Below are 12,456 nucleotides of genomic sequence, written 5' to 3'. Positions count from 1 at the left end.
TTAGGTATATAAACATTAAGTGTGTTAGTAAACACACAATATGTTTAGTAAACACACTTAATATGTTTGTTTTGCTATTTTGGCTCTGCAATCATAATGACCTACCTATCTCCATAAATTTTTTAAACTATTGAAGCAACAATTAATATAAGCTTCATTTTTCAAAACAAGCTCTCCAGCCATATTTAAAAAAAAAAAAAACTCCTCATCATTTAACAACAACTAAAATAGCAGTCTCCTGCTTAAAGAAAACCAACATTTGAAAGTTGAAAATATTTAATACCATTTTTAGGTCACCATTAAAATCCAGTTATTATACTGAGCAATGTTTGAACAATTTGATACTATTAAATACTTAACTTCTCACCTACATCTGCCGTTTCCCAATGTTGCATTGACCAGCTCACTCTTTTCATCAAAAGAAACCAAGAGTGCTATTTCTAGTTTTAATTGCATTTTTTAAAAACAAAAGATAACAGCATTTTTCAGTGCATGAATATCTGAAGATCCTTCCTTGTGCAAGTACATTTTTTAAGAGAGGAAAAAAAAGAAAAAAGCAACAAGAACCCCACCCTCACCCTTCCCAACTGTATTTCTCCTGGTGGGTACAAATCAAATTCACTTTTAAAAGTTGATAATGGGCTCTTCATGAATGCAAGTTTCTCCACAAAACAGCATGCTGTCAAAGAGTGTGCAACATGAAGGGAATGCCATCATGCTAACTAATGTGATTGGCAAAATATAGTTGTTTTTGTAAGGTAAGGCAGAGATTTTAATATTTATGTAATCAAAGTCCAAATAAACCTTTCTCCAGCACAAACTTTACAACTTTCTGCCCAAGCACTCCAAAATTTGGGTTCTAAATATTGTCCATGATATTCAAAATTATGCCATATATATGAAAGTGTTGATATCAGATTCATCTCTTCTGATGTATTTGTGCTCTATTAGCCACTCTATTTGCTCTTTTATCATTTTCTTTTGTGGCAAGAACATGTTTTTCAAAATTTCTACTAATTCAGTCTGCAGCTGAGCATTACTAATTTTCTTTCTCATTTTCATTATTTGTATGATAGCTTCCTAAAAGAAAAAATAAAAATAAAAGCGCATTAATATATGAAATTATTTTAAGTACAACAAACTGAAAAATGACTTTTTATGCATATTCATCCTCTATCCAACATCTACCCAAATGAATAATAATCACTAGGGGATTAATGTTGAGACTAGTATCTTTTACTTAACAAATAAAGACATTTTTTGTTTTCTCATGCCCCATAAAAGAAAATCTGCTTATTGGGGTGGGGGGATAGGGGAGGGATAAGCATTAGGAGAAACACTTCATGTAGATGACGGGTTGATGGGTGCAGCAAACGACCATGACACGTGTATACCCATGTAACAAACCTGCACATTCTGCATATGTATCCCAGAACTTAAAGTATGTATTTAAAAAAAATCTGACTATAGAGATTTTGAAAAATAAGGAAAAGCAAAATTACCTCTGCTTCTCTGCTGAAAGAAAACTACACCTAATGTTTTAATATTATTTCCTTCAATTCCTTTTTTCCCATGCCATTCACATTCTTAAAAGTTATCTTACCTGTGAAAACAATGTGTATATAACCTGGTATCATGTTAAACATTAATTAAAATATAACAAACCCCTTACACCGAATTTTTCCCTTGTATTCAGTTATTTCTTTGTATAGCAGTACAGGTCAGGTGGGGTCTGTTTTAAAAGTCATTAAGTAGTACTCTTTATATATTTACCAGATTAATTAATTATATTTGCTACAAATATTATCTTCAGTTTATACTGACTCAATTAAATGTTTTTAAGGTTTTTTTTTTCCCCTTCTTCACTTTAAATACAGAGACAAGGTTTTGCTATGTTGTCCAGGTTGGTCTTGAACCCCCAGACTCAAATACTCCCCTGCCCCGGTCTCCCAAAGTGCTAGGATTACAGGTGTAAGCCACGATGCCCAGTCGTTTTTAAGTTTCTAAAGAAATAAATCTTTTTCATCTAGGTCATTTTATCAAAATTTTTCTTGATGATTTCCTTAATTACTGTTAAGTTTACAATAAGAGTTATCAGAAAAAAATATTCTTTTCTCTTTTACCTTTTCCAGTACCAGCTCTCTCTTTACCCAACAAAAGGCATGTATATGCCGGGTGTGGTGGCTCATGTGTGTAATCTTAGCACTTTGGGAGGGTGATGTGGGTGGATTGCTTGAGTCCAGGAGTTTGAGAACAGCCTGGGCAACATGGCGAAACCCCATCTCTATAAAAAATACAAAAATTAGCCAGGCATGGTGGCGTGTGTCTGTGGTCCCCGCTATTCAGGAGGCTGAAGAAAGAGGATTGCTTGAGCCTGGGAGGTGGAGGTTGCAGTAAGCTGAGATCACACCACTGCACCACAGCCTGAGACCCTGTCTCCAAAACAAAAGGCATATATCTATCTTAGCACAGATTAGAGTTTGTTGTAAAAGAAATGTCAAAATAGAAAAAGAAGTAACATTTGCTTTTAACGTTTAAAAATATAATTTTGCTGCAAATCAACAGACTTGGGAGTCAGGCACTATTCAGTAAGAGAAAAACTCCTTCAACTTCCCCTATATAGATATGATAACCAGCCAGGGAGGGTGGCTCATGCCTGCAATCCCAGCAATTTGGGAGGTTGAGGTGGGTGGATCGTTTGAGTCGTGGAGTTTGAGACCAGCCTAGGCAACATGGCGAAACCCCATCTCTACAAAATATACAAAAACAAATTAGCTGGGTATGGTGGCATGCGCCTGTGGTCCCAGCTACGCAGGGGGCTGAGGCAGGAGGATCACTTGAGCCTGAAAGGCAGAGGTTGCAGTGAGCTGAGATTGTGCCACTGCACTCCAGCCTGGGTGACAGAGTGAGACCCTGTCTCAAAAGAATAGAAAAATAGGCCGGGCATGGTGGCTCACGCCTGTAATCCCAGCACTTTAGGAGGCCAAGGGGAGCAGATTACGGAGTCAGGAGTTCGAGATCAGCCTGGCCAACATGGTGAAACCCATCTCTACTAAAAATACAAAAAATACAAAAAATAGCTCAGTGTGGTGGCGAGCACCTCTAATCCCAGCTACTCAGGAGTCCGAGGCAGGAGACTCATTTGAACCTGGGAGGTGGAGGTTGTAGTGAGCCAAGATCACGCCATTGCACCCCAGCCTGGGCAACAGGGTGAGACCCTGTCTCAAAAAAAAATAAAATAAAATAAACAAAAATAAATAAAAGATATGATGACACCAGAAGGTCAAGTGAATTCCTCTCACCCTTGATGGTATTCAGATACCAGGCTCCTGATCATCATAAATTGGGGTTTATGTCAGGGGTTCAGAGAGGAAGAAGGAAGAAGGAAAGTGTGTTCCTTCAGGCACTTGAAGATTACAGGAACCCAGAGGAAAAGCAGAGGCATTTGTAAACATCCCAGTTTCTCCTTAGATAGAGGTGAAGGTGGTAGTTAGAGAACCTAAGAGGAAAAGAGAGCAGAGGGACACTGGCCCTGGCCCCTATTTGATATGCTGGAGGTCACTTAAAGAGTAGCACAGTATGAGGGAAATAATCTGCACTTCTGACTCTCCCTCAGTTCCCAAGTGTGACAGCCAAGAGTTTCGAGCTAATGGACCTGCCACAGGGCCTTTAATGACAGGGCAAGGTGATCCTGCCATTATTCTGCAGAGAACAAAGACAGTGTGCCATGTAGGCCAAGGAGCCACACAGAAGATGTAGTGGAGTCTCAGAGGCTTCAAGAGCTCAGTAAGAGCAGGGGAAAGAGAGCAGGGAAGAGGCCATGGGGCCCTTAGCAACTAGAAAAAGAATGAACCATAAATTCATCTGCTGTAGACAACAGCAGCAGTTACCAACAGAAAGCCAAATTCCCAAAGATGATCAACTACTTCATAGCTGCCAAAAGCAAGAATCCAGGACACTGTCATAACTGCATAGATATGACACTCCCTTTACTGTCATTACCAGTCAAGCAAATCCCTCTCACCCTCAATATATCCAGATGCCACCTATGCAAATAGCAATGAATGGGGATGAATGGAGTAGGATCAGGAGGAAATAAAGTCTGAGCATTACCTAAAGACAGCTTAGATTATTGGATTGTACATAATTATGGGTCACATTAAGACAAAACAAAAGAACTTCAATTTCTCTGCACATCTTATCGTACGACTACACCCGCTTATACATTTCAACTCTTTTTTTTTTTTTTTTTAGATGGAGTCTTGCTCTGTTGCCAGGCTGGAGTGCAGTGGCGCGATCTCCGCTCACTGCAACCTCCGCCTCCCAGGTTCAAGCCATTCCCCTGCCTCAGCCTCCTGGGTAGCTGGGACCACAGGCATGCACCACTACACCTGGCTAGTTTTTTGTATTTTAGTAGAGACGGGGTTTCACCATGTTGGCCAGGATGGTCTCGATCTCCTGGCCTTGTGATCCGCCCGCCTCGGCCTCCCAAAGTGTTGGGATTACAGGCGTGAGCCACCGCGCCTGGCCACATTTCAACTCTTTACTCCAGGAGTTTATCCTGGCATAGCTACGAATATCTTCTTACTTTTCCTCCAAACAGAAAAATTTCCCAACACCACTTAGTGAATAATTCATTTTCTTTCCATAGGTCATAGAAATTATTTCCTTTATTGTATAAATTCTTCTATACTTACAGAGTAAGGTTTTTTGTTTGTTTTTGTTTGCTTTTTTTGAGATGGAGTCTCACTCTATTGCCCAAGCTGGAGTGCAGTGGCGCAATCTAGGCTCACTGCAACCTCTACCTCCCAGGTTCAGGCAATTCTCCTGCCTCAGCACCCCCAGGTAGCTGGGATTACAGGCGTGCGCCACCACAGCTGGCTAGTTTTTGTATTTTTAGTAGAGACAGGGCTTCAACATGTTGGCTAGGCTGGTCTTGAACTCCTGACCTCAGGCAATCTGCCCACCTCAGCCTCCCAAAGTGCTGGGATTACAGGTGTGAGCCACCGCGCTGAGCCTAAAGTTATTTTCTTCAATTAATCTTCTTGCCATACTGTTTTTATTACTACAGATTTTTAAAATATTTTAGTATTTGGCAGGGCAAGTTCCACCACTACCATCTTTTTTTAATTTTTTTAAGTTTCTCAATCATTCTTATCTATTCTGATAAAAAACAATTTGTAAAATTCCAAAAATATTCCTAGTTGAATTTTCATGTGAAATTTTAAAATTTTGAACTTGATATTAATATCAGAAAAACCAATCTTTTATGTTATTCAGCCTAGCTGCCAGGTGCGGTGGCATGTGCCTGTAGTCCCAGCTACTGGGAAGGCTGAAGGAGGATCGCTTGAGTCCACTAAAAAAAAAAAAAAAAAATTTTTTTTGTTTAAGTTATTCAGCCTTATAATGGAAGAATATAGTTTTTCATGTTGAGCAAAAAAAGTCAGACATAAAAGTACATACTGTCTGGTTCCATTTATATGAAAACCTAGAACTGGCAGAACTAAGTGATGGTAATAAGAATCAGCTGGGGTAGGCAGAGAGCCTGCCTGGAAACATGGGAAGATGACTGGTGTGACACAAATGTTCTGTATCTTAATTGGGTAATGTTCACATAGGTATATATATTTATCACAACTCACTGAAAATTATACTTTGAAAGATACATTCCATTGTGTCTAAATTACAACTAAAAATTTTAGCAACAAAAAAAGAGCTCAACCTTTCTATTTATTCAACTCTCCTTCTGAATCTCCCAGTAAAGGGCCATTCTTTTCATACAGCTCCTACACAGTACTTTTTAAAAAATGTGTATGTATTTTTCTTATTTTATTTTCCTTTTATTTATTGCCACATAGAAATGCAATTGGTTTTTATTCATTCATCTTTTCTCTGCTACATTATCCTATTACATGATCTATAGGTAATATGCATTTTTAATCTTTTCGTCTTGTTTCATATTTTAAAAAGTACACTGGGCTGGGCATGGTAGCTCACACCTGTAATCCCAGCACTTTGGGAGGCCGAGGCAGGCATATTGCTTGAGCCCAGGAGTTCGAGACCAGCCTGGGCAACATGGCAAAACCCTGTCTCCACTAAAAATACAAAAATTAGCTGAGTGTGGTGGCGCATGCCTGTGGTCCCAGCTAATCCGGAGGCAGAGGTGGGAGGATCCTTTGAGCCGAGGGAGTTGAGGCTGCAGTGAGTTAAGATGGTGCCACTGCACTCTAGCCTGGGCAACACAGTGAGACCCTGTCTCAAAAAAAAAAAAAAAGTACAATGGCCAGAAGTTTCAAATAGTATTAAATGAAAATAGTAAAAGTTGAAAAATTTGGTTATAAAAGGACTATTTCTAAAATTAAAACAATCATGTGTAGGTGTTACTTATTATATTCAGAAGGTCTTAATCCTAGTTTTAAACTGTTTTTAAAAGAAGAAATGAATATTAGAGAACTTTTTTGGTTCTAAATAAGTTTCCTAATTTCACATTACAATGAAATATGAAACTGGAATTCATATTTCAACTGGAATGGAAATTTTTAATATATTTTTAAAAAATTGATTGAGACAAGATCTCACTTTGTTGCCCAAGCAATCCTGCCTCAGCATCCCAAAGTGCTGGGATTATGTGTGGGCCACTGCACTTAGCCCCTACATGCTTTTAAATTCAAAAAAGATTTCAAAATTTAAAAAACAAAAAAAAAACTAAAGTTTTTTTAAACTTCAGACATTCTGTCAACATTACAAACCTGGGTTCTTAGTATTCGTAGTTGAACTATTCCTTCATTCTCTTCTTCTCTCATCCTTTCTGTAGTGAGCTGCAAACGTCCAATCAAGTTGATTTTACCCCTTTTCTGAACCTTTGCATTTTTTCTACAAAAAGAATTGAATCAAGTATTTTACGGTGAAAAACACTTTAAAAATCCTATTATAGCAACAATGTCTGAGAGAAAAGATTTAAAAATATGCTAAAATATCAGAACTGTTTAAAGGTTAAATGACAAATAACCTACATGTTGCTTTAAAACAAACTCTATGTATTTTCCTTAAACATGATAACTAACCTGTTAATAAAACGAGTGACTACATTCTCTGTAAAAACAAAGTTAATATTTTATATTGCCATGAAAGTGACTAGCTAATTGAAGATATATGGGTTAGGATTCAGTGTTATTGCCTAACTGGGTCTTAACAAAACAAAAACAAAAACAAAAACGAAACAAAACAACGCAAAAAACGCTTTCTCTGAATACAGTTGCTTTAGAGCACAAAAAGATATCAACCTGAAAGATGAAATGCAATACAGTATAATGTCAGAGACCAAAAATGTATCAATGAAAAATATAGAAAAGAAGTAAACATCTGATTAATATTTTCCATAAACAACTAAATGATGGAAGTGTAGAGTGATGACAGTATATAATGTTTTAAATATAATGTAAGGAAAACAATTATTTTGCAAAAAACAAAGTGCTAAAATTCAAACAAGGTGTTTTTATTTTAGATCAACTAACGAGCTTACATTAAACTGAACTCCTGGTTCACTGAGAAGAGGGTACCTTCTGTAAAGTCTTTGGGTGAGTTGACTTGAGGTTCATACAACAAAACTTGCCGTTTGAGTTTTGGGAAAGCTACTAAAGACTATGAAGAATAAGGAGAAAACAATTAGCATCTATAAACAGTATGGAATACTAAGATCAATTCTCCCACATAATCAACATAGGCAAGAAAAAGATTACAAACACAAACTTAAAATGTGTGGTACTTCCATGCATATAACATTTGAATGCATAATGAGGAAAGAGAAGAGGTGAAAAGAGTTGGTTATGAGAAAGCAATAAATGCTCTCTTTACAGTAAGACAAGAAACTGGGATTGGTCACACAGGACCATAGTAAACACCATCTGCCAGTTATATACCAGCTATTTCCTCCATAGGTAATAATTAATTTTGGAACTTCAGGCCAAGTGCAGTGGCTCACGCCTGTAATTCCAGCACTTTGGGAAGCTGAGGCAGGCAGATTACTTGAGCTCAGGAGTCTGAAACCAGCCTGGGCAACACGGCAAAACCCCGTCTCTACTGAAAATACAAAAATTAGCCAGCGTGGGGCATGCACCTGTAGTCCCAGCTACTTGGGGGGCTCAGGTGGGAGGATCGCTTGAACCTGGGAGATGGAGGTTGCAGTGAGCTGAGATTGTGCCACTGAACTCCAACCTGGAGGACAGAGCAAGACTCTGTCTCAAAAAAAAACAAAAAAAACTGGAACTTTTAAGAGGTCTATGGAGTAGGAATAAAATGTAGTTGTGAGCAGGGGGCTAATGAGTACAATCTACAAGTCTTCAAACAGACCAAAGTTTTCAGATTTTTGATTATCATAAAATCTTTGAACACATTCTCAGTATAAAAATTAAGTATGTATCTGAGGCACAGTAGCTCAGGCCTGTAATCCCAGCACTTTGGGAGGCCGAGGCGGGCAAATTACCTGAGGTCAGGAGTTTGAGACTAGCCTGACCAACATGGTGAAACCCCGTCTCCACTAAAAATATAAAATTAGCTGAGTGTGGTGGCACATGCCTGTAATTCCAGCTACTTGGGAGGCTGAGGTAGGAGAATCGCTTAAACCCTGGAGGCGGAGGTTGCAGTGAGCTGAGATTGCGCCATTGCACTCCAGCCTGAGCGACAAGAGTGTCTCAAAAAAAAAAAAAAAAAAAAAAGTACATAGCTGGTCACATTCCTCACAGGTAACACTTAAATACCAACTCAATCTTTCTCTTTTTTAAAAAAAATTTTTTTTTGAGATGGGTCTCACTATGTTGCCCAGGCTGGAGTGCATTGGTGTGATTGTGGCTCACTGCATCCTCCTGGGCTCAAGCAATCTTCCCACCTCAGCCTTCCAAGTAGCTGGGGATACAGCCACCAAGCTGGCTAATTTGTTGTTTTTTTTTTTTTTTTTTAGAGATGGGATTGCACTATGTTGCCTAGCTAGTCTCAAACTCCTGAGTTCAAGCAATCCTCTTCTCCCACCTTGGCCTCCCAAAGTGCTGGGATTACAGCCATGAGCCACTGCCCCGGCCTCTCCTTTTTTTTGAAGCACTTTTCTCTGCCTTGGTAACTTGCCTATTTGCAATTTATTTTTTCCATAAATATCTTGTGTGTGTGTGTGTGTGCATAATTTTTTTTTTTTTTCAGACGGAGTTCTCACTCTGTTGCCTGGGCTGGAGTGTAGTGGCGCAATCTTGGCTCACTGCAACCTCCACCTCCTGAATTCAAGCGATTCTCCTGCCTCAGCCTCCCAAGTAGCTGGGATTACAGGTGCCCACCAACACGCCCAGCTAATTTTTGTATTTTTAGTAGAGATGGGGTTTCACTATGTTGGCTAGGCTGGTCTCGAACTCCTGACCTCAAGTGATCTGCCCACCTCGGCCTCCCAAAGTGCTGGGATTACAGGCGTGATCCACTGTGCCCGGCCTCTATTTTTCTTGATAAGACATTCTGAAACTGTTATGAATTTACTAATATATTACAAGCCAATCATATATTTCCTGCTACATGAGAGGATACAGACTTAAAAACAAAAAAACATAAACCAACCCATAAAGTCCTCCTAAGTTCAGCATCAGGGAGTTCAGTTGCAAGCTTAAGATTTTCAAAGCTGATTTTCTCTCTGGGTCTTTGGTTCCATGCAAACAATACAGCGAGCTGAAACGTGGTTACCTCCAAATCATATTGACCAACCTCATTCTTAAATGTTATCTATAATAGATAAAACAGATTTTTAATAAAGAATCTCATGATGATTCTCTCTTAATATCTGACATGAATTTATATATGAAAAAGGTTGCTGTCTTCCAATATCCACTCTTTCACAGTAATAAACATTTTAGAAGACGTTAATGACTGCCCAGAATACACGCTCATCTCCCAGCTTTCCATGTAACAAAATGTGGCCAAGTGACTGAGTACTGGCGGATGCAAATGGAAATGACAGAGGAAACTTCTAGAAGTTGTCCCTAATGAAAGGTGTAAGCTACCCTCACCTTTTGCTTTCTGTTGCCAGGAATACTGAGATAGTTGGGATCATGTTGAATTCTGTAGACAATGGCAGTATCTTAAGCATGATGGTATAACCAGAAGCCTATGTCCCTATCAACTTCATGAAAAAAATTCACTATTTCTGCTCAAACTTTTACATGTGAGAGAGGCAAAAATCTATTTTGTTTAAGCAATTCTGCGGAGTCCTGCTACTTTCATCCAAACTGAAAGCTGAAATAACTAACACACTATCTACTTACAATTCCATTTGACATGAGATGATGCCAATGTAATTTTCTACCACTATGATTTTTTTTGTAGAATTCTTCTACTTCCGGTATCAAGTCCTCCAGTTCAGTAGGAAGTGAGACAAAGACTTTCTCAGAACTTCTTGACCAGGCGCCAGCATTCAGAATTTTTATATTAACTGAATCAGCTATAGAGAAGAATATCAGGAATATAAAGTAAATTAACAATGGATAAAATTCAAAATAAATACAGGGTAACTTTGGGTGAAAAATCAATAAGACTATAAAGATTTTGTTAAAAGTGTCCTTTTGTTTTGAAATAAAGATCTGTAAATCCAACACACTGCTTTGATAGCTGTCTCCACGGAAATGGACTTCATAACATCTTTCGATCTATTACTGCTGAGGTTTATTTTTAATTTACTGGAAAACAAAGATATTCTTCTGAGTTTAAAAAATATATACATGTAATTATAAAATAATACCTGGTAATGCCAATTTATTATTTTTGTGCATTTCCTTAAAAGCTTGGTTCAAATCTTCAGATACTTTTATGTCCTGAAACATTCTAGCAAGCTTGTTTACATAATCCGCTGGCATACCAACTTCCTATAAATATAAACCAAAGAAGGAAGAGGTAATAAATACATAATCTGATATATTACTGGGAAAAATTTTAATAGAAAAACTAAGTCTTAAATGTTTTAATACAAAATTTTTCTCATTTATTAGAATTTTACTGTCTAATACCTATGAAATTTGCTACTTAGAAACAAAATACGGTATTACAAGGGGTCCCTGCTTTGCGCATTTTTAGTATGTATGAATTTCAGTTACCACAGTACAGTTAAATAATACCAATTCCCCAAGAACAAAGCTCAACTTTCAGTTGACACTATATAATAAATTTAACTGCATGAAGTAAAAACTTTATTTTTAGCTCTTTGATCCACAAATCATGACAAAAGTAACAATGACTAACCACAATACTTCTTTCAAAATCTATTAGTTGGCATGGTGTGTAATCCTAGCACTTTGGGAGGCTGAAGCAGGAGGATCACTTGAAGCCAGGATTTTAAGACCAGCCTGGGCAACACAGTGACACCCTCATCACTACAAAAAAATTTTAAAAGTTAGCAGGATATGGCGGCATACTGCCGAGATAGTCCCAGCTACTCAGAAGGCTGAGGTGGGTGGATTGCTTGAGCCCAGGAGTTTAAGCTCTGATTGTGTCACTGCGCTCCAGCCTGGGCAACAGAAGATCCTGTTGCTTGAAAAAATTAAATAAATAAATTCTTAAAAAATGTAAACACAACCTATTAGTCATTTGTTTATTCAGTTAAACTGCAGACAGCAAAGTATGCAGTTTCATTGCATCCTTGTCTTCCAGTAATAAACCCACATGACTACTTACAAAAAAGAATAATCAAACAAGATAATTGGCAAAGATATAAAAGTAAACAGGAAATGAAAAGTGATAATGCTGGAAATGAAAATAAAATAGAACATAAATGGAGTTATAGAAGAAAGCTGACTGTGGTAGTAAGGCTGACAATGCCAGTGTTGAGGAACTTAGTGAAAGCAAATTACCAACATAAAAGACAAAAGTGGTGAGTGACAAAAAAGATAAGATACCCTAGAGGAAGTGATCCTGGCAAAAATGCTATAAAGGAATTCGCAGTATTTCATGACACTGACAGCCCAAAAGATAAAATGCTAGAAGATGATCCAAATTACAGGGGGTGTGACAACTCTCCAAGGCAAAGAAAAGATGCTTACTCTGTCAAGTTACACAAGAAGGCAAAAGCTATTCAAACTACTCTTTATTAACAGCTTTACTGTGTCAGATAATTTATCTACCATAAAATCTACTATTTTAAAGTATACAATTTGGCTGGGCTCATGCCTGTAATCCCAGCACTTTGGGAGGCTGAGGCGGGTGGATCACCTGAGGTCAGGAGTTCAAGACCAGCCTGGCTAACATGGTGAAACCCATCTCTGCTAAAAATACAAAAATTAGCTGGGCATGGTGGCATGCGCCTGTAATCCCAGCTACTCAGGAGGCTGAGGCAGGAAAATCGCTTGAACCTGGGTGGCAGAAGTTGCAGTGAGCCAAGATCGCACCACTGCACTCCAGCCTGGGCAACAAAGTGAGACTCTGTCTCAAAAAAATATA

General features: G+C 38.2%; 1 protein-coding gene across 1 annotated transcript in view; it reads right to left on the bottom strand.

The window, feature by feature from the left end:
• Nucleotides 1-258: 258 nt before the first annotated feature.
• The window catches only part of CUL5 (cullin 5), a 96,563-nt gene continuing 84,365 nt past the window's right edge, over nucleotides 259-12,456 (bottom strand). The window contains 6 exon segments of the mRNA XM_522173.9: nucleotides 259-1,080; nucleotides 6,750-6,873; nucleotides 7,523-7,641; nucleotides 9,592-9,753; nucleotides 10,293-10,468; nucleotides 10,766-10,889. Coding sequence (XP_522173.3) covers nucleotides 886-1,080; nucleotides 6,750-6,873; nucleotides 7,523-7,641; nucleotides 9,592-9,753; nucleotides 10,293-10,468; nucleotides 10,766-10,889 — 900 coding nt within the window. The 3' untranslated portion in view covers nucleotides 259-885.

This window comes from Pan troglodytes, chromosome 9 (assembly GCF_028858775.2).
Source record: "Pan troglodytes isolate AG18354 chromosome 9, NHGRI_mPanTro3-v2.0_pri, whole genome shotgun sequence".
Classification (NCBI taxonomy): Eukaryota; Metazoa; Chordata; class Mammalia; order Primates; family Hominidae; genus Pan; species Pan troglodytes.
This window is presented reverse-complemented; position numbering and strand designations above follow the sequence as displayed.